General features: G+C 47.2%; 1 protein-coding gene across 2 annotated transcripts; it reads right to left on the bottom strand.

Moving 5' to 3' along the window:
• Positions 1-1,182: 1,182 nt before the first annotated feature.
• On the bottom strand, positions 1,183-25,981 carry DBF4B (DBF4 zinc finger B). 2 transcript variants are annotated; one of them, XM_019505784.1, is made up of 12 exons: positions 25,935-25,981; positions 24,339-24,511; positions 22,486-22,692; positions 20,462-20,512; positions 17,591-17,660; positions 15,664-15,734; positions 14,802-14,838; positions 8,578-8,623; positions 5,684-5,800; positions 5,205-5,331; positions 4,347-4,471; positions 1,183-3,501 (listed from the first exon to the last, which is right to left on the bottom strand). In XM_019505784.1, the coding sequence occupies exons 1-12, from the start codon at positions 25,969-25,971 to the stop codon at positions 2,034-2,036; spliced, it is 2,529 nt and encodes an 842-aa protein (XP_019361329.1). In that variant the 5' UTR covers positions 25,972-25,981; the 3' UTR covers positions 1,183-2,033. The 2 variants fall into 2 exon arrangements, with proteins under 2 accessions (XP_019361329.1, XP_019361336.1); XM_019505791.1 differs by lacking the exons at positions 15,664-15,734; positions 17,591-17,660.
• Positions 25,982-26,874: the final 893 nt, after the last annotated feature.

Raw genomic sequence — 26,874 nt, forward strand, 5'->3', positions numbered from 1 at the left:
GGGCAGGGGCACACAGTGTTTGGAGGAGACTGAACAGACCAGATCCAACATCGTTGTGACATCAAACGGGAAGGAGAGGAGGAAGCCTGGTAAGAGAATTTATACCTTGCACTCCTCTCTTTGCTATGGTACCAATCTTTGCACTATGCTAGTAAAGTCCTTTGGGTCGCGTAAATTCACTCCTAGCCATTTGTCAAATTCATGGACAAAATGTTAAACATACCAGGGTGCCAGTTGCTTAACTGACTAGTAAATACTTCTCCTGTGGGGAACCCAATACCTGGGCAGATGCACTAGAACAGCTGTGCCAAAAGACCTGCAGAGGCTCATGGGGCAAAGCATCTTCCTGTACATGGGGATTACATGGTGGGGGAATGTCTGCAGCCACAACCCACACCCACCACACAGCAGATACCTCCCAGGCCCTGAGCTCCCTGGGCCTTGTAGGTCACAGCACCCCACCCCCATGCGTGACGGCAGGAAACAAGGGAACCCAGGCGGAAGAGCGGAGCAGGGGGCGGGGGGAGCAACGCCCACACTGCGAGCTGTAGGTTAACCCCTGACAGGCCCTACGTGGCTTGCAGACCACCAGTTGGACAGCCTTGCTTTAGAAGATGGGAGACCAACAATACATTTAGGCCCCATCCAAACAGCCACTCTATGCCACTTTCCACCAGTGTCTCATTACAGCAAATCCAGAAAATAGATGGGCCCAAGCCACCATATTTTGCCTGTGTTCCCCTCTGGAGTCCCCCAGTCCAATTCTGGGTCTGCCTTACAGAGCTGCTCGTAGGGGTGCACGGGGCGCAGGGCATATCAGCCTGTGCGGGGGGTGGTGTGCAAGTGGCCAGAACATGGAGCCAGTGGCATCCGGAGTGGTGCTGCCCTCAGCATGTACCAATGGTGCTGTCCATCGGGCCTATACAGCACTGTCTGCGGGGGCCCCCCAAAGTGCGGGGCCCAGGGCAGTTGTCCTGATTCACACTCTGCCCCCCAGCTATGCTGTCCTACCCCTATGGCAGGGGCTCTGCTTGTTCTTGTGCTACAGAAGTATGTTGGCATTGGAGGTACTTCACAACTAAGGGATTTCACCAGATGCAACGGTAATAGGCACTTGGACACAGATGCATTCAGCCTCCTGAGGTCATCATTGCCCCAGCTGCAGGATGAAGCACAATCTGCCTTGATCAGCACTCAGTTTATTCCACTTTTTAAAATTTTCTAAAAACAAGAGATTAAATACTAGACAAATGTCTGCAACTTCCAGCCCACTAAGACTGAGACAGGAGAGAGAGATCAGACCACATGCCAGGCAGAGCATGAGCTAACAAGACATTGATATATAATCAATACAGGCATCATCTCCATTTCTCCTCATTAACAGCACCACAAGGAGGAAGTGAGGTAGTCTCTGGAGACATGGGGAAATAGTGAAGAGAATGTGAGAGCCCATAAGAGCTCATCCTGCTCAGAGCAGAGTCACTTCTAGAGGAAGTCAGCTTTTTGTATGGCCCCACTGGTCTAATTCATTGTAGTGTCCAATTCATGTTTGCAGTTGTGCCACAACCAAGAGACAGTAGTTGCTCATGCAATTCTACCCCCTCTCCCACAAGACACATTCTGCAAAGCACAGTATAGGGTCTGATCACTACAGCATTCACTTATGCAGACTCCTCATTTTGGGAACTGGACATGAGGATACACAATGTTGCTTAAATGGGAAGATGGCCTGTTAAGTGCTCATTTTGCCAATGCTGGCTGGGTCAGGCTGGGGAATCTTCAGGTAGGGACTGTCCAAGAGTGCAAGCAGTCCCCAAGCATTGTTGCAGATAAGAGTGGTGACTACTTTCACCAGAAGAGCAGCACTCCCAAACAAATGTTATGAACTGGCCCAACTCTTCTCTGGCCAGGCACAGGCTTTCTGTTAACACCAGGGAAATCAGATGCCACAGCCAATTCAGCTGAGTGTCCTTTGTGATGGTACTCAGTTGGTGAGCCATAGGATTTTAAGGCCCTATGCAGCAAGTCATGGGCTAATGCCTAGCTGGTCCAGCTGTCCAAGCAGGTCTCAAACTTCGGTAAGGCGCTCCTTCCATTTCTGTACGACAGTTCCAGTGACTCTTGTCATCTTTACCTGCCCAATCCAGCTCTGGCTTCTGCTTCAAGACAGAGTAGAGATGGGACTCGTACCCACTCTCTCGCACATCAATACAGGTCCTCCTGAGCATCTCCCCATCTATGGGCTGTATCCTGGTGCTTTGGAGACTATCAAGAGTGGAGAACAGCTGAATGTCCCAGTCTGACCTTGATGAGGAGGTAGTCAAATTTTCAAGGTCAGGACAAGCCTGTGGGTTAGACGGGAGAGGCTGAAGGACACCGGGATGAATGGCTATGCTTGTACAGTGGTCTCCGGCATTGGCAGTCTCAGGTACCACACTCTCAACTAGTCCAACACAGCAGACACTGGGAGAGCTGCAGTGCTCCCTTTTGGCAGCTAGGGGGCCATGCCAGGTGGGACAGCCAGACTGGCTCACGGCAGAATGAAGCTCAAGGCCAGAGTTATGCACTTGGCAAGGAGACTCTGTGTCCTCTTTGGGCTGCCCTCCTTGGTAGCTTTGATGCCCTTCGGTCTGGTTACACAGAGGGGCTGTACTCGCCTGGGCTGCCTCTAGGGAGACAACATCCATGAAAGGAGGCCCTAGGCGGTCTGATGGTGATTTGGGACCCCCAGGGTCCTGCTTCTGGAGCACCCATAGGGCAGGGGAACTGCAGGGTCTGCTGGAAGATAGCGAGAGCTCTCCCACTCCAAAAGTGCATGATGGAGCAGTTCTGTCAGCCCTGGCCACAGCCAGAAGGCTGTGCCTCAAAGCAGCCTGTCCCACTTCCTGATGAACCAGCCTGCAGCCCGTTGAGCCTGTCCATGTATCCAGACAGAGGGGATCACTACCGAGCTGCATCTTCCACTTCTTTTCCACACACGCACTTGGAGAGGAAGAAAGTTTACGTTTCCTAGAGCAGGACAAATCTCTTGGACAGCAGCTTGTGGGTCTGAGTGCTTGCTGGGGAACAGATCCAGGTGAACAGGCAGCTCTCTCCCCAGTACTGCAACAGGTCCCATGGTTGAGATCAGGAGCAGGGACTGAGCCAGCAACACCAACCACAGCAGACCCATTTGTGTTGCTGCATCCAGCAAGAACTTTTTTACCTGGCCTGTCTCCAGCAGGGGACCCAGTCTGTCGCACTGGCTTTGTAGACAGCCCTAAGAGGCAGTCCTTAGCAGACAGTTCCAGAACAGGACAAGGCTCGTCAAATCTCTCACTGGGCTTCTCTTCAGGACTCAGGGAACATTCCCCATTCAACAAGCTGAGCCTGTCTTCTGCATTGAGGCAGAGGTCTTTCCCAGAAGCCTGCAAGCCCTTCCTCCCCAGTCCTGCAGCTGGTGCTCTCATGGCATTTGCTTGAGAACTGGAACATGCATCTGCTGCAGGAGAGCAAGATACGCTAGGAAAGAAAAATCTTAATTTAGCATGAGTTCCAAGGCATGCGGCAATATCAGAACTGACAGTAACCCAGCAGGAAACCTATGTAATACCTGGGGTGTCAGAGTCCCTACACTGAGAAGGGCAGATGGACAACAGGTAGCACAGGCAGAGCCTATTCAAGGATGCATGGCTGATGGAGTTTGAGAGTGTCACCTGCTGGCAGGACAGAGTAACCACAACCAGCCTTGGCAGAACATGTTCTCATCCTCCTGATGGAGACCAGGGTGGCCCAAATCATATGTATGACAGGGAAGAGGATGAAACACAGAGGAGGGTTTAAAATTTTAGGTGTGCCAAGTCCTGGAACAGAATGGACAACTTGTGCTGGAGTGGGCAAAAGAGCAATTTCATAGGAGTAAAGGACACGTGAAGGGTCTGGGGAATTTTCCACTGGAAACAAGAGGGCAAGCTTAGAGAGAGAGGAGTGCATAGTAGTTTGGTCATGTATTTGAGAGTTCAACAGGTGAGAGGAATCAACTCAAATCCCCTGGAAACTGATTGGAACTCCTTTACAACTCATCCAGACTCTTTTTTGCCAAGGTAGCAAGGCCTGGGGGGGGGCAGTGGAGGCCATTTCATCACCAGAGGTTGTGTATTTGACTGCTCAGTGACCTGTTGACTCCCTACAGATTTACCACCACCCCAGCCCCCACCCCACTGATCTGGACTGAAAGGTCCCATTACTTAAGCTTGACAAATCCCAACATGCTGGTGTTTCAGTTCAGCCTAGCTGAAGGCACAAGGCAATAAATCCCATGGTAACAGATTCACAGCATCCCTGCCTTGCTGCCCCATATGAGTTACCTGGATGATGAGAACCAATCTGGGAGCTCTACAAAGTCATTGATGAGCTGGGAGATGAGATGGTCTACAGCTGCATATTGAAAGTCATCCAGTGCAAACTGCCTGTGGTGGGAGCTTTGAAGGTGCTGAAAGAAATGGCAGAGTAAGAGAGTATTTGGAAGACATCACGGCAGGCAGGAAGGTGGAAATTTGAGCCAGTAGCTTCCTCCCACATTATCACACATATGAGACCAGAGTGCAGTCAAGCTACAATAACTGGCCAGAGTCAAGAGAGAATGCCTGGATGGCAGCTGCTGGGGGAAGGCTAGAAACCAAAAGTGTGCATAAGCCCTTGTGTAGCCTATGGGGCTAACAGACCTAACAAATCTGGGTACAAATAGGTAAGCTGCTCAGCATGTCTTCCAGGAACAGGCAAACCCTTACCCCTGCACTAAGCCAATCCCTAACCATTCAGTTTATCAGCTTATCATGGGACTACAGAACCTGTAATGCCCATGACCTTGGTTCCCAAAGGCTGGCATGACACTACTTGTAACAATCCCATCTCCCAGACTTTTGCACACCACTAATTCATGTGATTTGTTTGCTCTGTTCCTCCAGAGATCTTGGGCTGCTTTGCCAGGACAGGAGGTCAAAGGTCACAGCCCAATCCCAGCCTTTGGCTAGGAGGCTGGGTCAATTAAACACCACAAATATAAGACTTTGGTTATATAATCTATTCCTTTCCCTCTTAAAAGGGCCTGTTATGATAACATCTTCCCAAGGAGTGTCGAGACTCAAGCCAGAACCTAGCAAGAGCTAGGGAGTCCAATGAAGAATTAGGTCTGGTTTGGGATTGGGAGCCAATAGGGCCCTTACCAGCTGTAGATCTTCAAAGGTCTCCTGACAGCACTCACAAAACCCCTTCCTCTTTTTTGGCATGGTTGGTGGAGTGGACTGGGGGCTCTTCTCTTTTTCACTGAGAATCATACAGCGCTCAGGGACCCTGCAAGGAAGCAACACGAGAACCCCCAGTGGTCAGATCCTGCACGAGGGCTGCTGTTGGGTCCTGATGTAACTTTTACTTGGATGCCCAGAAGGGTCAAGGTGGGAAAGCATGGTCAGTTACAAAGCAAAAAGCAAGGGACTCTGCCCATTGTCCAACCCTCCTCTCCCCATCTGGGAGAGTCAGCCTCACCGGCCAGGTTGGGTAGAGCCCATAAAATAAGAAAATTGGAGAAGGGAAAGCGTCTTTGCCTTGAACCACAGGAAAAAGGGGCAGCCTGAAGGGTGTCAACCAGTATGGGCTCATGAAGTTTAGTGGCAGGTTGCATAAGGCGAGCTGCAAATTACTGTACCTGGTTTTGCAGGAGCTTGAGGGGCTTTTCAGAGGCTCAAATGGGCTGCAACCTTTTGGTGCCAAGAAGTTCAGATCAGGGAAGCTCTTGAACTGGTGGTGTAAGGGCCTGAATCGCCTGAAAGAGCAAAAGCAAAATTATGACAAACCCGTAATCATGTCACAGTTTCTTGAGTCAGCAAGACACTTTTTTCATTCTCTGGCCTGGCATTTGCTCCCGATACCATTACCCACAACTGCTGTGACACCCCTCAAGGTTTCCCTCTGCTTGGCACTTCCCATTTCTCACTGGATTAAGAGCAAAATCAAACCTGGTGCTACTCCAAGATTCAATGTTTACACAAGGTCCAGCTTTGCCATGATTTCTAGGAAAAGCAGCAAGACAGGCAGCTTCTCATCCTTCACCCCCCTACCCCTTTAAAAATAGAAAGAAAATTCACTGTGTCTCTTTCCCTCCCCACCCCCATGCACAAATCTGTTCTTGTCTGATAATCAATGTTTTCTGAAGAGCGTAAGCCAGTCCCATTTATTTCTAGCAAGATTATGCTGGTGGCATTTGAGAGGGATCTAGTTTTCTCCTTCCCCAGCTTGGTTCCCTTTATTGTTCAAACCTGAGCCACAAGACACTGACATGGTTTATATTTATCATTTGGACCACAGCAGTGATCAAGTCCTTGATTTGGACTAGGATCCACTTGCACCAAGTATGCAGGAAAATAAAAAGACTGTCCTTGGCCCAGGTGATCTGGCACCACCTTTCACTCTCTGCTTCATCCGCTGTTAGAGTGCTGAAGTTCCAAAAAAAGCATGGAAAGAAGTCATAAATGCTGACATTCCTTCTTTGCATTTTGCTGCAGGTAACTACAAGATCCAATATTTAGCTCTACAGTACAAGGAACACATTAGAAGCCTTGGCATAAATGCCTCCATCTTGTATACATCCTGCATTAAATAATGATAGAAACTGCATGTTGCTGCTGTAAGCCTGTAACTCAAATAATACATTCCCAGTAAATATTGTCTAAAAGACAGGCTTCCAAGGCCAGATTCCATGCTTCTGCTGCTGATTTAAACATGAAAACATTAACTAAGTGCTTAACCATGGTGATATAAAAATATGTAATATAAAAGCCATGGAAATATAAAAATATGTAGGAGAATCCAAACAACAACTGTGTACCAGAATGAACACACACCGAAAGTCTATCAAAGACAAAAATACCCCATTATCTGTGGGTGCACACTTCTCACAAGACAACCACTCTCTCCAGTCCCTCAGCTCTAATCCTCAAAGAGAATTTACAGAACACCTTTCGTAGACAAGTGTATGAACATGATTTCATAAATCTACTGGATACAAAAAATCATGGACTAGATATGGACATTGAATTTATGGCACATTATAATCCGCCTCCCATTTGATAACCCCAGGTAACTTGTCTGCATGTTACCAGCTACATTCTATCACCAATTCAACACTCCCCCTGTCTCACATCTATTATCCCCATTCCCTCAGATTCTCACTGCCAGGCATTTGCATCTTCACAGACCTGCATTTTGCATATTGGCTTCTATTCTACCCAGGACAGTGCACATTACACCAGCAACCTCTTCCTATGCCTGAAGAAGGGTGCTTGTGCCTGAAAGATTGCAAAGAAAATTTTTCCAACTATATAGTTGGTCTAATAAAAGAGATCACATCTATCCAAAGAACCTTGTCTGCCTATAACCATGGTAACACAAACAAAGTAATTGAAACCTTTTACCATAAAGAATAACACTCAGTAGGAAGAGTAAAATCTAACTGATATAACCTCTGAAGCTCATCCTAGTTAAACAATACTAAACAATGAACATAGAATCTTATAAATTCTTCACTTAGCTCGAAAGGGGGTATCAATGCCTTTCATTAAGATACACCAAAAAGATACTAGATGTCATCAATGACTGCATATCTGATTACAAGTCTGAGGAGGATTGGGGTAGAGCAGAGGATGACAGGAAGTGAAAGACTAGCTGAACCGCCAGCAAGAACTCGGAGATCCTGGGATCCAGCCTACACATCCTCCCAGGCACAAGTATGTTTTTGGCACTCCCGTTGCCTGATCTGAATACTAGTTAAACTTAGGTTAACAATAAAGTAATCCTCTTGAAATGAGACAGGTGCGCTCTCTCAGTTCCAGGGCACTGTTGGACAAAGTAAGCTTCCTTTGTTTTAATTTGGGGGAGGGAGGGAAGGCTTCCCTTCAGGTAGCTGCTTTTGCAGGCCCCATTACAAGTTTACTTCAGAGCAACTAAAGCACAGATGCTTTAGATATTGCATTTGCCTCATTTTTTAAGCTAGTGAAATGCTTTAAATAGGCAACTCTTGTTAAGCTGCCTTTGCTCCTGTACCAAATAGGGAAGACTGAAAAGGCTTCTCCACAGATTTAGAAGACCAGCACTGCTACAAGTGAGTGGTAGAGTAGAAGCCCCAATGAGACCATCACCCCTTGGTAAAATGCTCTAACCACCAAGTAGTCTGGTCCCATGCAGTCCATGCTCATCTGATAGTGAACTGAAATCAAAGAGAATAAGTGTCTTGTCCATGGTCACACAAAGAATCCCTAGATGAGGTGGAAGCGAACCTTGGTCTTATTCTAGTATCCTTCTTCTACCTGTCACTTTCTGTACACTTGCCATCCCCCACCCCCCACCCTCTTCAAGGAAATCAACAACTCCCTGATGAGAACAGAGGTCTTGGAAGGAATTAAGCCATAGCAAAGCTAAGCCATACACTTCTGCCCCTGGATATGAGAAGGCAAGCAGTGTACACAAAGTAAACCCCAGCAACCTTGACAGCACAGCTCAGCCTCAAAGTCAGAGACATGTCAGATTTAAGCAGCTCTCACCCACCTGCTCTGGTCTTCAATCTTCAGAAAAGGAGGCTTCAATTTTCCCACTGGAAGAACAATTCCTCAGTTAGCAGCTTCCTGGACATGCCCCATACCCCTTCATTCAGTCCCTGCCTACAAAGAAAGGGGCTCTAGAAGTTAAAGTTTTCTTGGCATTTTTAATAATTCTGGATGCTAAGCTACCCTTAAATATGAACCAAGCATAACCAAGGCATAGCTGTTTGCCAGTCTTCAGACAGCCTGGTTCAGTCACACCAAGTGGCACCTACAGTTCATTCTACAGGTCAGCTCTGGAACCTAGTGACGATGTCGACATTTTGATGAATACCTTTCACTACCAGTTTTAGTGAAAAGCTGCCAACATATTCCCTTGACCACCAGCTTCCAGTGTCTGTGCAGGTGCCAGAAATCTCCCGGTCACTTACAACTCCAGAGCCCCCAACATTTTTGACCACCTCGTAGAAGTAATCATATACAGTAAAAGCTCTGTTAACCAGCATCCATGGGGAATGGGGAGTGCGGTTAATCAAATATGCTAGTTATCTGAGAGGTTTTTTTCAAGAAAGAAACTAAGGCTTCATTTTAACTGTGATATAAACTTTTAATGTAACATTTTAACTATGATATAACAACTTCTAATATTTTAACTTTATTATTCCTTATATCGTAGTTAAAATATTTAAAGTAAACAGTATAGCAAGATGGTGCCTCTGACAGATGCCGGTTAATAGAGAATTCCAGATGGTAAAAGTGCCGGATAATGCAGCTTTTACTGTACTTGTAATACAGAATGCAATAGAATATGAATGTGTTACAAGTTTAGAGGAAGCAGCCACCATGAAGAATGATAGACAGATGTTAGCTATTTGAATACAGATGTGCTATACGGCAAGAACCAGAGTGTTCCAAGTTACCAATAGCTGCCACTATCAGCATGCTCTTTGGAAGGGATAGATAGAAGTTACCAGTTTCTAGAGAAGAGCAGGTAATGGGAAGAATTGAATACAGATTTAGCAGGGTGTCAGGATTTATTGGACATTTATCTGACAGGGAATCAGGTCATCTCCCAGGAAAAGATTAGGCGCTGCCTTGACCCCCATATCATGATTTTGCTGCTTTGCAGACAGCACTAAGTAGAAGGGACCCGGCATTTCTCAAGTTATGACAAGCTACTCAGAACAGTAGCTAAGGGGAAATCCTACTCCATGCTTTCTCAGCCAATGGTTTAAGCATTCATTCTGCTTCTAGGTACCTTTATAGAGAATCTGCCAAAATTTTAAAGGAAGACTGGAGAGTCTCCTCTTAAAGGACTGGAAAACTAGAAATACTGACCCTTTTTGCACCTTTCAGATGAACTTATGCCAGAATGGACAAGTTTCAATCTTGGGCTCTCAGGAACAAGAGGGCTGCCCACCCCTGCTTTGACTAGATTTGCTCTAAGAGATATGAGCACATATGATAACAACTTCTCTTTCTTTAGTGAGCTACCCTTGATGAGTACATGGCCAAGATGTTCCAGCACTTGCTAAAAGGCACATTTTAGCAGCTATACCTGGACTGTGACCAGCTGACTCACACATTGAATATGTTGGTCAAAGTTTTAAACAGTGACAAACTCTTTCAGTTACTGTTATTCTGAAGCTGAAAAGTTGAGGCAACTACACATCCCCTCCCCTGACAAAAGTTTAGTGTCTAGCATCAATGATCAGATTTTCCTCCTGCTTCTGAAAATCCTCCAGCCATCTTGAGTCATTTGTTACTAGGAACCTCTTGACCCAACCCCATGACAAGGACAACCAAGTCCCTCTGTAGCTCTCACCTTGAACATCTCAGACACAACAGTAATAGTAATGGACCTCCAACCTCTCCCAGATACATGGCAACCATTTCAAGCTAGCCTTGAGGGGACAAGTCTGTCTTGGCTTACAGGCAGCTCCACTAGACTCAAACAATGTCTCTCCAGCAATAGATTATCTCATTCAATTTCTCACCATGCCACCACGCCTTGCTACAAACTCAAATGCCAGTTTATGCCTGCTCATCAACACAGACCACATCATCACTGTTCCAAATGCCACAAATTATAACATCAAGCTTCATTCACCCACTCCTCCACCAAGATTATATATGCCACCATGTGCTTACAGCGCCCCTCTATATTGGCCGTACAAAGCAATGGATGCTGATTCAACATCAATTCCAAAAATGCACAAAAACATATGGCAGAACACATTTTAACATCCCTAGGCATTTCACACTGACCTCAGAGTAGCTATCCTTAAACAAAAGAGCTCAAAAAACCCCAGAACACACATAGCTGAATGTGAAACTGCAAAACAAGTAGTCATCCAAAGATTGGACTGTATTAACCACAGTCTCAGCAGGGACCATGGTTTCTTATTCCATTACCTCAAATAGCTGTTAATTCTGGCATCCCTCCAAGTGTTAACTGCTTTGTTCTTCTCAGTTTATCTAATCAATCCACTTATTACCACTCTTAGCAATAACACTTCCCTTCCCACCCCCTATCCCTTTCCTTTCTACACATAAGCTTTTCTTTCTGCCAGTCCTTTCATAGCATCTGACACAGTAGGTCCTTGCCCACAAAAGCTAGTGCCACTCTGAACCAATAAGTCTCTTAATGGTGTGGACACATACTAAACTGTTTCAAGAAGCTCACCAAAGGGAACTGGGTCATAATTGTGTTGGTTCAGACGTGTCCGTACATACGCTGCCAAAGGTTCCAAGAATTGAACAATCACCTTTTAAGCATTATAATGATGTCAAAGCCCCACAGTTTCTCCAGGATTTCCCTAGCAGAGAACGAAGAATCCAACTGACTGCCCCCCTGCTTCTATCTTTCTCAGGAAATAAGGCGCTACCCAAGGTCTCTGCTGCAGGCTCTAGCTTTAAAAGGATTTTCTGGGAAAACAGTTTCAATTTCAATTCCCTCTTCCCCCTAGATGAGTAGATTTCATAGACATTAGGGCTGGAAGGGACTTTCCAAGATCATCGGGTCCAGACCCCTGCCCAAGGGGCAGGAAGTCAGCTGTGGTCAGATCACCCCAGCAAGATAAGCATCCAAGCATTTCTCAAAGGTATCCAGAGTAGGTGCCTGCATCACTTCTGGGGGGGAGTCTATTCCAGACTCTGGAGACTCAGACAGTAAATATGTTTTTCCTTATGTCCAATCCAAAATATTCTTCCAGCAGTTTGTGACCATTAGACCCTGTCTTCCCTTGGGGTGCCCTGGTGAACAGACATTGTCCCAGGTCCCGATGCACACCCCTTGTGTATACTTATATGTTGCCACCAAGTCACCCCTGAGCCTTTGCTTCTGCAAGCTGAAGAGTCCCATGCCTCTCAGCCTCTCCTAAGGCCTCTTCTCTTGACCCCTAATTATATGCATGGCTTTCCTTTGGACTCTCTCAAACTTCTCCCTATCCTTTATGAAGTAAGGAGCCCAAAATTGAATGCAGTACGCCAGCTGTGGCCTCACCAGGTGAGAGTAAAGCAGGAGGATGACTTCTTGGGTCTTGTTTGAGGTGCATCAGTAGACGCAAGCCAGAGTTTTATTTGCTTTGCTGGCTGCAGCATTGCATTGCTGGCTCATATTAATCTTGTGGTCAATCATCACCCCCAAGCCTCTCTAGGTCGTGGTGCTAGTGAGTGTAACACTCCCAAGCCTACAAGTATGATGTGGGTTTTTTCTCCCAAGGTGGAGCACCTTGCATTTCTCCGTGTTGAATGTCATCAGGTTTTGATCCACCCACCTTGGTGGGTGGATCAAAAACCAGTCCAGGGAGACCTGAATTACCAGCCTATCCTCTAGCATGACCACACTTCCCCATAATTTGGTGTTGTCTGTGAACTTAGCCAGTCCACTTCTGACACCAAAATCCAGATCATTTATGAATATATTAAAGAGTACTTGTCCAAGTACTAAGCCCTGGGGGACACCACCGGTCACCATGTGCCATTTTGACTCAGTTCCATCGATTATCACTCTCTGGATCTGACCACGGAGCCAGTTCCCCAGCCATTGGACTGTAAGGTGGTCAAGGCTGCAGTTCCCCAATTTAACCATGAGAACATCATAGGAGACCGAGTCAAAAGCTTTTCTGAAATTTAAATATATGACATCAACCTCTTCTCCTTTATCCAGGTGATGCGTCACCTGGTCACAGAAGGAAGTGAAGCTGGTCAGGCAAGACCTACCTGCAACAATGCCACATTGGCTTTCCCTCAGAATGTTGCCTTCCATTAGCTTGTTTTTGATGGTTTCTTCGATGATTTTTTTCCCCAAGATCTTTCCAGGGATTGAGGTCAAACTGATTGGCTTGTAGTTCCCTGGATTTTCCTTCCTTCCTTCGTACCATACTGGCCCTCTTCCAATCTTCAGGAACCTCTCCCGAACACCAGGAGTTCTCAAATATCCTCGCCATTGGTCGTACTATGATGTCAGCCAACTCTTTTAGCACTCTTGGGTGCATTCCATCCAGGCCAGCTGACTTGGGATGTCCAGCTTCTCAAGCTGTTCCCTTACAAGATCTTTGCTGATTATAGGTGTATGATTGCCCTTACCCTGGGAATCCTGAGTCCTGTCAGGCAGGGTGATCCCCTTGGGCTGGTGGAAAACCGACGCAAAGGAATCATTGAGAAGGTTAGCTTTTTCCTGGGCATCAGTTGTCAGCTACCCCATTTGGTTCAGCAAGGGTCTAATGTTGCCTTTGTTTTTTTTTTCAACTTCCCACATATTTAAAGAAGGACTTTTTATTGTTTTTGATTCCCGTAGCCAGTTTGAGTTCAGTTTCAGCCGTGGCTTTTCTGGTCCACTCCCTACAGGTGCAGGACATTGCTGGATAATCCTCCTTAGTGGTAGTTCCCGACTTCCATCCCTGATAAGCTTCTTTTCAGATTCAAGAGTTCTACAAGTTCCCTATTGAGCCAAGAGGGCTTCCAGTCCTTTTCCTTCAGGCCAGAATGGACTTCCCTTGTGCTTTTAGGATGATGTTCTTAAAGAGCGACCACTTATTGTGGACCCTACTCCCCGTCAGATCATGGTCCCTCAGGGCCTCAACAACCAACCACCTGAGCTTGTGAAAGTCAGAGTTGTGAAACCTCCTGTGAAAGTCAGTAAGTGACTTGACAGGTACCTTTAAAATACCTGTCAATTGCTGGGAGAGGGAGAATTAAGTCACTGCACAACGGGCACTCCATACCACAGAATAGCTGTCGGTTCCATGCTGGTCAATGAGAATTGGTCCATTAACTACTGTTTCTACCCATTAATTACTAATGGTTTCTCTGTGCCCTCCCTACCCACTAGAGCAGGAGCAGTACTAGAGCAGCTAGTTGCCCTGCAGAAGTTGGGGCAAAGAGGATGAGGGGCCTGGAGGATGGACCAGTCACAGGAATTTTGGTGTCTGCACATAACACTGGACTGATTCAAAATAATACCTGATTATCCCAAGTAAACTTTGGTTTAAACCTGGAACACTTTCTTCCTAAATAAACTGCATTTATAACAGTCCAAGTCAGGGGCAGGCAATTATTTCGGGAGGAGGACCACTTACTGAGTTTTGGAAAGCCATCAAGGGCCACATGACAGGCAGCCAGGGGCAGACAAATATTAATTTTCTAAATTTGGGGGGAGGGGGGCCCATGGGCCAGGTAGAATGGCCTGACAGGCTGCATCTAGTCCCCGGGCCACATTTTGCCCACCCCTGATCTAAGTGTTATGTGCCCACACCCTGAGATGCCACCCTGCTAACCTTCAAACTTGGCTAACCACCTTTGGCCATTTGTAAAGGAGCAAGAGGCAGGATCTCCATTTTCTCCCTTTAAATCTTCCCCTCTCTGTCAGAGTATTATTTGAGACTTTCAGTTATGCAGCTAACAGTGGATTCAGAAAATGTATCGCCTGTAGCAATTCTTGTCACTACTCAAGAGTCCAAAAGCCCTAGTTGTACTGTACTGTAACTTCATTTTATGAGTTCCTGAAATCAAAAAGCATAAAGCCACAGCTCATCTATACACCCTCAAAACACCACCTACACCTCAGAGTACAGCAAGAAAAGCCGGTAAAATGGTCTTGGAATATTCAACAAAAGCAGCTTTGATAAGACAAGCTTTGTTCTGTAAAAATTTTAATTTGGGTTTCAAATGCAGATTCCCAACCAGCTTTACATATAGTAAAGCCAAGAACCAAGTACCTGTACTAACCTTTAGGAACTCTTGGCCCAAATGCAAGGCTTATTACCTAGATAAAGGGAGAAAAGAGACAGAGTCAGACACTGATGGCACATGCAACTCTGATTCCAAAGCAATGAGAAAAGAGAGTGCAGCTCACAGCATCCTCGTTCACTAGGAATTCCAGGGTTGCTGCACCACAAATGAGATTTTTTTAGTTTGCAGTGTTTCGGTCTTATCCTGCAGCATCTGGATAAGGCCAAGACCAGATCAGCAAATAGATTCCTTGAAACAAGGTTAACCAAGCTGCCCCTTTCAATGCAGTGTCACCCCTACCTTGCACCCATTTCAAACACCGTGAGAAACACAATTAATCTAAAAGCCTGGCATACTGACCCTGTACTCCATCTTCAGCTCTGAAGTGAATGTTCACACTGAAGCACTTACCTACTATAACATTTAAGTCACTGAGCTACTGCTTTGCAAGACAAAATGTCATGCCCTGGAGGTATTAACCTCCTTTTCTTAAGCTCCCAAACCTATTCCCTTGCATTTAGCTGTATTAAAGTGCATTCTCTTAGATTGTGATTATTTCAAGTCAGATCACTCTAACATTACATCCATTCTCATTACTCAATCTTTGTACAATTTTGAACCTTATCAGGTTTTATACACAGTCATCTAGATCATGACAGACACTGAAGTGCACTGGAATAAGAACTAATTCATGGGGAATAGTTTACTCATTGATATGGAGTGTTGAGAGAAATCAATGATCCATTCTGTTGTGAAAGACTTGTTCCCTGACTCTTCAGGGAGCTGAAGTGAAAAGTACACCCATTTCTATTCCTGGTCCCAAGAAGATCCCAACTCGGGCCATGTTTACATCAGTTACCTCCATCTTCTGACTGGATTTCCTTGCTCCTGACATGGTGAGCAGCAGTTGTTGAATGTAGGCCATCATTTCTGTGCAGGGTAGGGTGTTAAAGAGCCAAGCCCAAGTAAAATAAAGGAAACAGTTCCTCCTCCTTGCTTCCAGTGAGTAGAGTATTAAATATAACAGCCTGTCTAGGCCAGGGGTGTCAAACATACAGCCTGCAGGTCAGATCCAATCCATGGAGCCCTAAAATTCAGCCTGCAGGTCTTAAACTGATCCTGCACCACTGCATGCAATGTGGGGAGCCAGGTTTGGTGCACAGGCTGGATCTGGAGCTGCAGGTGCCACACATGGCTGGGGGGGTAGGGGAACAATCCAAGGCACTTGCTACATGCAGCACCCATGCTGGACTGGCCCTGAGCACTGGCTCCAGAGCCAGGCCATACCATACCAGAGTTAGCATGCAAGACTGATCTGGCAGAGTGCCACATGTAGCACACACCCTGTGCAAGGCCTCCAAACCACATGCAGCATGTTCAGCCAGTCTAGCCCCGCTTGCTACATGCAGCGCATCCTGGCCGTGTTTCAGGGCTCACTCTGTGCACAGAATAGCAGGACTACAGGGCTGGATAACTCTGACACCCCCAACCTACACCAAGAAGAGTAAGGCTGCATAGCCCTAGCCTGCCATCTTCTGGCAAAATTACAATATTGCACATTTTCCCTCAGCCACAGAAAGAAAACCAAGAACTAAGGTTTGAGTGGGAACAAAGTAGCATGATAATGGGTAGGTAAGCGGGAAACAAATTCAAAACACTGCTAAAGTGGGAGGAAATACAGGAAAGAAGCTGGGGGGGGTCACCCTCCCAACCCCATCTTCCTGCACCTTCCCTGCAGTGGCTCTGACAGCGGGGAAAGCCAAGTAGCAGAGGTGGTGCACTGTGCCCCAGGGGATGGCAGCAGCACACAATGCAGAGGTTCACTGCTGCAGGCGGGAAAAGAGGTCATCCCCCTTTTTTGCTGCTGCCATGTGTCAAACAGCCATTTAAACACAGATTTTTGGCAGGAAAAAAATAAGACATCTCCCCTGGCAGCCGCAGCAAAGCTCCAGCTGCTGCTCTGATACCATGTGCTGCCACAGCCCAGGGCAGAGAACTGGCCAGTTACACCTCTGGAGCTGAGCATAATTCAAGTCCAACTGGCACTTCCATGTTGCAGAAGACATGCAGAGGAAGTTAATTTATGCCTTAGTCTGGCAAACTGGAGCCAGGATGCAAATCTGCAAGCACAAGTAAATATGAAGCCTTTACCACTAATCCGAGTCCAGTTCAGGGTAGCAGCAACCTTAAGTCACTGTCATGATAGCCTCTCAGAGCCCTAAACTGAAAGATTTGTTCTTGACTCCATTGCTGGCAACAGGAATCTGCACCAAATGGCTCCAATGTTTTCCTCTGGCACTGACTCTCTCAAAGATGGAGAACAAGTGCCCAGTAGTTAGGATTCATCACTTGGACTGAGGTACTTCAGCAGGACAAGCTGGTACCCCTGACTATTCTGGTGTCACCCCTTGTCTGTACTTTGAGACTGTCAAATCAGCAAGGCTACCAGGCATTATTCTAATTATTGAATGCAACAGCTGCATTAGGTGAGAAAGAGAAGGGCCATAGAATGCAAGGGAGAGAAGAAGAAGAGGGGATTCTGACCAAGCCCACTCCTTTTGCTAACAGAGTCAATGAACTTCTAAAGATATTCCCATAGAGACCTTGAGTCCTCAAGCAGCAAAGCCTCAGTTTGATGTGAGCCAGTCTTTGAATAATTCTTCCTTTCATATAACCAGATACACCAAATCACCCCTACCCCCAAGTTCACTAATCTGACAGGAAGCTACAGACTGGAAGATCATTAGCCATAAATTCCCATGCACACAGTCCGTGAAGAAGGATACCGTCCACATGCAGGATCCGGACACCCCAGGAGCGAGCGTTGGCAAGGATACTACTGCCAGCCCAGGTGTCCTGCACAAAGAGAAGAGACTTGGTGAAACACAGACCTGGACACAGAAGGCCAGTCTGAAGCGCCAGACCTATGTTCCACTTACGACATGCTTAATCAGTTACTCGTATCTTAAAGCACAAACCAGCTGCACATTTAGGGCATTAACAGCACAATGAAACAGAAAACCAGCCACAAAGTTTTATTACATAACATATGTGTAATATTACATGTATTTTGTGTAATAACTTTTTGGCTGGCTTTTATCCCACTTTAAACTGAATGCATGGCAGAGCAGAGTGCACAATTGTAACTGGCCCAGTACAGTACCAACAATCAGCTGATCAAGACTGTTCCAGTGTGGTCTCAGTCAGCTGACCATCAGCAGATTGACTGATCAGGACTGCACAAGGATTCAAGCATAAGAGTGGCACGCCAAGCAGCTGACTGTCAGCCAGCTCTGGTAATCACATGGGGACCCAAACTAGTGCCATGGATCTCCAGAGCCAGCTAACAATGAGTTAATTATCAGGCACCCGACTTTCAACTTTCTGGAGCAGGGGGGTCCAGCATCACAATCCTTGGCTCCCCCTCTACTGGTAGTATGGCATGTTCCCCAATTCCAAAATTGTGCTTTCTGCCACATACATGTGGCACAGCAGGAGGTATGACTGTTGGGATTGCAGATCGGATCCCATCCTGCCTTCAAATGAACATCTGTCAGCAGCCTGAATGCACACTGTTCCAATGGCTGCCTAACAGCTTTTCTGGCCTTGACAGGTTGCAAGTTTGGACTCTGAATCACATCAGTCAAGTGATTCAGAGTCTTTAAGGACAGAACCAAATACCTGCGACGAAGAAGCCTAGACAAGCTGGGTTCTTGCCTGAAGTTGCAATGGGGAGCACTTTGGGAAGCTCAGTATGGGCAGACTATGGTAAATAATGCTAGTATATAGTTCCCCAAGTAGGACATCTAGATGCCCTTTTCACCCTAGGGGCAGATGGCAGTCTAGGCCTGACAGCAGGCCACAGACTGCTCTTTGATTTGTTCCCCATGTCATAATGTTTCATTGTATTGGGTGAGTGTTGTTAGCAGGTTAAAACTATACATTTTGTAACTGTTCTGTTGCAAGTGTAGCTCACTGAGCCCCTGGGAGTGAAGCTTTGAGGGAGTTGGACGGGAAGAGACGGTCCCAGAGTAGACACAGAGAAAGAAAAACGAGGACAGAGAGAGCTGCAAGGGCATAATAAAGACTGTTTGTTTTGAAGCAGCGTTTGCTGTGCTGCTTGGGGCACTAGCACTCTGATAACCCTCTTTTAAAGAGGAAAACACTTCTTCCTGCTTTTCAGGAGCTGACCAAAAAGGAGGAGGCCTCAGAGGTGGGGGTGCTATGGCTCACTGGGGAAGCCAGAAACTGAAAAAAATCCAGGGTCTCAAAGTCAGAGGCTTGTCCCTTACGAAGTCACATTAGGGCTAGTCACACTAGTCAGGAGAGAAGGAGACCAAATAAAGCTACTTCTTGGGACAGTCCCAAGGAAGAGTTTTCCCTTTCCCCTTCCCTTCTGAAAGGGCCAGGGTGATCCTTTTTCTTGTTGTCACAGCATCAGCCCCAGGATTTTATTAGATACCATTTTGAGAATCACTGCATTTAAAAACCATGGTCTTCCCGTAGGTAAAGCTGCAGCATCACTGCTCAACAGTACAAAATTCATTCTCTCACACACTGGGAAATGACTGGTATTTAGAGTAGTGACACTGGGCAGCCTGTTCCATCCTACTGGAAGGCAGAATAGCTGTTTCCAGCTTAGCTGATCAAGAATCTGTCCTGTTGTCTCTGACCTGGACAGCTTCAGATCTGAGAGCAGGGGATATCTGGGTGAGGGCCAACAATCAGCTGATTGTCAAAACCCCATACCCAGCAGCTCTGGCCCAGCTGTCAGGCATGGGGCTTTAAGTCAACTGACTGTCAGTCCTAGGGCTGATTCCCAACCCCAGCCTGGTTCCAGCCCCAAACCAACAATCAGCTGACTGTCAGCCTGGGCCACAGATTAAATTGAAGGCATCACACAAACCAGCCACAAAAGTATTCTCCATTATTTGTGTAACATTTTTATAGCACATTTCCCATTTTATGGCACCTTAAATCAGGTGCACATCAACCACTCTTGCCACTTATGCCATGATTAACAAACTAATCACAATATAAATACAACGTAGAGGGGAGCTACAGATACCCACACCAGTTTAGCCTATTTCACTATTTAGTTGTGCGCGCCAATTAGCTGCCCTCTTATTGAGCCTTCCTTCAAACATAGCTTTCTGGAATGTGTGTCACTTTTACGAGTAATCTCCAAGAGCCTTGAAACTCCTTACTCATATCTATGGCAGACCAACCGAGCCTGGTGCTATTTTCCAGGAAAGCAGCAGAAAGAGGTGGGGGAAAAATTGAGTTAGAAGCAGAGACCACATTAAACTAAAGAAAACAAGGGATGAAGGGAGGAAAAAAGCTGCTAGAAGCTGGGGCCTTGTTGAGCCAAGGGTTTGCTGAGGTCGCAGCAAGATAAGTGTCAGGGGCATAAGGCCCCATTCTGTCCAACACAGACAACAAGGGAGGCACTGCACGAGCAGCTAACCCTTAACCAATACAAACTGCGTGGAAAGCCTGCCTGGAAGTGCTAGTTTAAACAGAGAATTTACACTAATGATAATCCCAGAGGGTGTGACACAAGAAGACAGAACAGGGACTCTGCCCTGAGGACAGACTGGAGCCCAGTGCCTCGAACATACCCATTTATACAGAAAGCACATCAGTTTGCTACTCACCTGGTTCCTTATGACTTTTTGCAGCAGCTCCTTTCCCCTGCTGATCAGAGCCTGAAAGAAGAGACACAGCAAGCAGTGCGTTAGAGCAGAAGTCAGAAAGATGGGAGCAGTACATACGACCTGCTCACTTTGGGCAGCTCAGTGTTATACAGAGGCTGCTGCACTTCAAAGCATCACCCCATTCTATGCTTCCCACTCCTGAGCAACAGGCTTCAGCATTCCCTAGGGAGGGAGATTTTTAAAGTCGGAGCATTTCCCCCCACGGTAAGCTCTCCACTGAAGATGCCCTCCATTGGCCAAAGACTGGCTTCTCTTGAGCAGCCACAAGCAATCTTTGTATCTTGTGAGGCTCTGCTTTCCACACCCCATCTCAAGGGTGGAAGGCAGCCTTGCAACACATGCCAGGAAAAGCCAGAGTTATACACAACCACACCTGCAGGTCAGGTTCAGCAGCCTGGCTCTGCCTGCAAGGGTCCACGTGGGTAATGCAGCAGGAAGACAAGGGGAAATCCCCTGTGTCTGAAGTGAAGCCACCTGACCTTCTGTGTCAGACCATCCAGCACAGGCCATACTGTACCAGGGTGTCTCATTAGATCTTGTAGGTTACTTCTCGATTATTTATGTGGAAAGCTATCAGTAGTCACAAGCAGCCTCATCCCCTCAGTGTTTTATAAACTATAAAGTATAAGCAGTTCCACCGAGTCTTTGATTACTCAAAATCTTTGTCAACCCAAACCATTAAAGAGCTCACACTGAGGAGGTCATGTGAAGGACACTTTTTCCTGGCAGCTCTAATTTCTGCCCTTTCAGATCTCCCAATATACAGGGCAAGACAAAGTTGAACTGCTGTTGTATAGTAATCTCTTGCACCCAGGGTGGATTTGATTTAGATTAAATCAATTTAAATCATGACTTAAGTCACTGGTCAGGAAGCCTCGATTTAACCATTGTTTTCTACAACGAGTGCAGTCGTCATTTCATATCCCTTATTCATTTAACTTCTTGAAACTTTGCACTTTTAGAGAAAGGTAAGGGCTTGACTGTGTGTACACAAAAAACAAAAACAAAATACAATTAAATAAAATATTCTGATTTAAATTTTAAAAATCCGATTTTTATTATTTTTTAAATAAATCTTTGATTTTTATCCACCCTGCTTGCCCCCAAGTCAGGCAAAGGAGTGCCAAACATGAGCAGTGTAATCCTGAAGTTTTCCTTGCAGGTGGGAGAGGACAGGTGGGAGTCCCACTGACCTCCCCAGTTTGACAAGCCAACAGCAACTCCCTGATGCTTCTTCTCCTTTGTGAGCAGGGCTGCCCAGTCCAGTAACAGGAAGCTCTGTTCTTACTCTTAGGGGTAGAATAAGATTCATCTCTTCCCCACTAAACAGTACCAGAACAAGTCAGGCAGGACATGAGCCAACACCACACAAGAAGTAAATCGTATACTAGTATTCATCAGATATTATCAGATGGACAAACAATTTCTTTCAGTATTTGAGCTAGCTCTCCAGCTTCAGCTTGAACTACCTATTATGTTGTGCTATTGGACACCAGCACCCCTGAGCATGCATTCATGCAAGAGGATGCATTCATTTATAAACCAATATGAGTTTAACAGGAAGTTATAAGTTTCTATAGTCTTCCTAGGTATGTCATCAAGTCAATGTGAACATCCCAGCTGTGCTGTGGGTGGTCAGTTTACCTCCCAATAGTTTCCCCTGTTGTTTCATTTGTTAGCCTACCTTGCATACCATAGTGTTGCTATAAGATGGCTGTTCTACCAAACCTTGTAGATGGATTACAGAATATTTGGGATGGGATATACTAGAAAACTAAAAAACCTCACAGCTGCAGCCCCCGTCTCAAAACCAGGGGTCATTGATCGGTGTCCCAGTCCTGCTCACAGACAAGCACAGAGCAGGTGTGTTCAAGCAAGGCTGAGTCAAGCACATCCCACATCCATTGTGGTTCTCTGGCCCTCCCCTCTCAAAACCACCTCTGCTTCAAGCCTTGAATACTTACAGTATTTACACTGTCTGCTGGCTTCGGAGAAGGCCTTACATGGCACCCCCCTTTGGATGCAACAGAGGGCAGGATCTTTGCCTTGTCATCCCAGGAGGCAGTGCAGCTTTGTTTCTTGGTCTGCCTCCCAGGCCTGCTGTCTAGTTTGGCCTCTTTGCTGCTGGAAACCACATAGCTGACTTCTTTGCTCAGAAAGCTTTCGATCATCTGGACTCAGAGATAAAAATATAACCAGCTGCAGAGCCACAACAGTATATTAAAATCTGAAACTTTTCAGTAGCCATTCAAATGAAGTAACCACCGCCTTTAGCTTACCCCACCTGCAGCTGCCCAGTGGGCAAGGGAAGTTGAATGTGACTTTGTCTGTATTTTATAAGCAATTTCTCCCATCCAACACCATCCCTTAACTGCCTTCTCTACTTAGCCTTCCTCCCAGTCATGCTGGCCAGCATGGACTAAATAGAGGTTCTGAATACAGCCCATAGTTAATTCACATGTGTGCACAGAACTCTTCCCCAGGGTCCTGTGCCCAAAAAGCCTCACCCAGAGTCACCTAATCCTACAGTGACCATATTATTTTTAAGGAAATATGGGACATTATATTTCAAGTGAAGGCAGAGCAGCATGATGAGCCAAGCCAGCAGGCAACACTGCTGCTGTGCAGAAGTAAGGCAGTTGTACTGGAGCACTGCCCAGCCCAACCCAGCCTAGCCCCCATCTCTAACCACTGCTCAGAAGCCAGGTCAGCACATGCAGGAAAGGTGGTGCCTGCTCCAGTCTGTCCACTTTGCTCCTGCACAGTAGCAACAATGCCTGCCCCTCCACACACCTGGCACTTCATGCTGTTTTGCCTCCGCACCAGACTGTGCTCCATACCCCTGCCTACCTGCCTCTGACTTGGGTGGTGGGGAGGCACCAAAATACAAGTTCACCCAGGGTGCCTTTTTCCCTAAGGCCAGCACTGCTTCCACACACTCATGAGCAGCAGAGCCAGTAGAGAAAGAAGAGATCACGTTAGGTGGCCGATTTCAGGACTCTGGTTTCAATTTTCACCAACCAGCCGGGACAGCTTACAAAATCCAGGACTGTTTAGGCCAAACCAGGATGTATGGTTATGCTGCCTACTCCCCAGAAGGACTGTTTTTGAAATCACCAAGTTTGAGAGCTCAGCTCCCATTTAGGTACCTAGGTAAGTTGGGGCTAGGTAGAAATGGACTTTCCTGAGCTTTTGAAGAGCAGCTCCCGCAGATGAGACTAGAGTAGTAGTGCTCATCTCTGGTCTGTGGGCTGAGTTCAGCCCATGATCCAGACTGCACCAGCTCACAGGGTCACCACACGGCCAGATTCAACGCACAGGGTCAGACTAGCACATGGGATCAAATCACAGCCTGATGTGGTGCACTGACCCCATGCTGGATCAGGCCTGAGGCCCAACTCTGCCTGGGGCACTGGGCCAATGGAGCTAGAAAGTTGAGCACCATTGGATTAGAACCATTTGGAAAGCTAAGCTCCACGTGAAGAGAATTATAAGCAACTACGAAGATGAAACAGGCCTCATATGTAGCCCCGAGAACAATCTAGTCCTCCTTCACTTGGGAAATGGGAGCACAAGCAGTGAACTGCCTGGAGCTACTCAAGAATGCACCACTAGAAAGTAAGTTAGGGTCTGGTTTGGGTTTATTTTTTTAAAGAGGCATGTTGTATTCCACTGCCTCCCTCAAATCCATGCAGCATTCCTTGCCCTTAACACCATGCTCCTAAAGCACTGATCACTCCTTTGCCTCTTCCGGAGCTAATGCACGGCTGCTTTATTCTTTCTGAGCTTTCCCAGGGAGAGGTTCCTTCATACTCACCCCACCCAGATGCTTTATGGTTTCCAGCAGAAACTCTGTGTTCTTGTTGTTTGGCAGGTCCAGGTAGAAGGATTTCCCCAAGAAAGGCTGGTTACGGGAGGAGCCAGCTGTTTCCGACTGCTTCCCTAGGTGTCGTCTTTGTCCTTTGTCTGCTCTGCAGCGCACCTGAGCTGCTAAAAAGGCACACCACTATGTTGGTCATACGGGTGGTGGGAAGTAAAGAGGGTCTATAAGAGAAGCAGGGATAACAGACCTAAATACTGTACAGCAACACAGAACCCAGCACAGTTCCAAAGAAGAAACAATGCTGTCTCCTGTTGTTTCCCTGAATCCCTCCTCCTATTCCCCAGTCTCATCACAGAGAAGTGCAATAGCAGTGTGTTTAAGAGCTGGGCATTACTCCAAGCCTCTTGCCAGGTCTCCATATCAGTAATTGCCATCTACTCCTCCAAAACCCCCATGTAGCTCCAGATGGGAAACCATTCCATTGCTTGGGGAAGAAGTGAAGGTAAACACAGACAGCCAGTTTAGCCTAGGACAAAGATGTTTATCCTGGGATCCTACGGAGGCATGTGCTCATTGTCCCATGGACCTGTGAAATATCTGCCCCTGGAATCAAGTGAGGTTAATCTGAGTCAAAACGGGAGCTCTGGATCTAACTGAGGCTGTTAGCCTTAGAGATAAGCTCAGTAATTCTCAACCAAGGGACTAAAGCCTTGTGGAGTGCTGTGATCTCCTTTGAAGGGAAGTGTAAGGAGATTATTAAGGAAGGATTCTTATTAATTAGAGATCATTAAGGGAATTACAAACAAAACAGAAAATAACATCATTGAAAATGAGGGCTGGAGGGGACCTCAGGAGGTCACATCTAGTCCAACCCCCACTCATAGCAGGACCAACACCACCTAGACCATCCCAGCCAAGGCTTTGTCCACCCGGGTTTTGAAAGCCCCCCTGGATGGAGATCCCACCACCTCTCTGGGTAACCTGCTCCAGCATTTTACTACCTTCCTAGTGAGAACATTCTTCCTAATATCTCAACTACCCTTGTTGCAACTTGACACCGTTGCTCCTTGTTCTGTCACCTGCCGCCACTGAGAACAGTCCATCTCTGTCCTCTTTCCAACCCCACTTCAGGTAGCTGAAGGCTGCTACTAAATCCCCCCTCAGTCTCCACTTCTGCAGCCCCTTTGTAAATCCCTGGCACGTCCACTCCTTGAATACCACGCCCAGCTCCAGTCACCGCACCTCAGTGAGGACAGAGAAGGGCAGCGAGGATGATAGGCCGTCCGGAGGGGCCCCCATCACAGGAGAGACTAACGATGCGAAGCCCGTTCAGTTTAGAAAGGGGGGGGGGGTGAGGGGGGCTGGAGGGCGCACACGAGACTGACGAAATATGAAACGGCGAAGAGAAAGTGCGTGGGACTTAGGACGGACTGTCGCCCCAAGGACAAGAGCGAGGGGTCGCCAAGCGAAGCCAGCAAGTGTAAGGGGAAGGGAAGGCAAGGCCGCTCCCCTCCACCCCGTGGGTCGGTCGGGGTGCAGGGGGCCCTCGGCGTCGCAGGGATCGCGCCCGCGGGGCAGCTCATCACTCACCAGGCTCGGGCTCAAGCTCGGGCCGGGCTGCAGCCATCGGAGCCGCCAGGAGAAGAGAAGAGAAGAGAAGAGAAGAGAAGAGAAGAGAAGAGAAGAGAAGAGAAGAGGTAGGGACGCCTCGGGCTCCCCGCGCTCCGGCCCAGCCCCGCACCGCAGCGGCCGCCCCCCGGTTTAAACTTCCTCGCCCGCTCCACCCATTCAAACGCTGCAACAGCCGGAGCGACGGCAGCGCGCGAGGGACAAAAGGGGTCAGGCCGCCCTCCTCGCCCCCTGCCGGTGAAGATGGGTCGCTGCAGATCAATGCACACAATGGAGCGCTTCAGTCTGTTTTAGACCTTCTCCCCTCCCAACCTGGAAAATGTCACCCCTCACCCACCACTGACTTTTTTTTTTTTACTAGGGAAAAGTGCTGCAGCAGTTGATTCTCAGCTAGGCCTGGGGTGCCCCGAGATCCTTTGGGGAGGGTGCCATGGGGTGCCACACAGCATGAGCACCCGTGATTCACGTGCTGAAGCCAGAGATTTGACAGCGTTTTAAAAACCTCCTGCCCCGCTGTGGTCACTCTGAGGTCTTGGCAACAGGAGAATTACTCTGTTATTTTCCCATGGCCAAAAAACAAGTGAAAACAAAGAGCTGGCACGCTCCGAGGGGTGCCTTGCATCTGTCCAGGGGTGCTTCAGGCCTCATGAGATGAGAACTGCTGTGACAGAGCAACTCTTCTGTTGCAAAGAACACAAAGATCACAACGGGCCAGAAGGTTTTTACCGCTTCCTGTTGGAAAGCCACCTCAGAAGGCTGAGACGGGATCTAGTAGCCGTCAACAAACTCAGCAGCGGGGCGAGCAGCAAGGAATAGGAGATATTATGTTTACCAGGGTACCCTTTGGGGTAACTAGAAACAATGGCCACAAACTGAGAGGGGGCAGATTTATACTGGATAT

This window comes from Gavialis gangeticus, unplaced genomic scaffold (assembly GCF_001723915.1).
Source record: "Gavialis gangeticus isolate Ggan-Ray unplaced genomic scaffold, GavGan_comp1, whole genome shotgun sequence".
NCBI classification, from domain to species: Eukaryota; Metazoa; Chordata; order Crocodylia; family Gavialidae; genus Gavialis; species Gavialis gangeticus.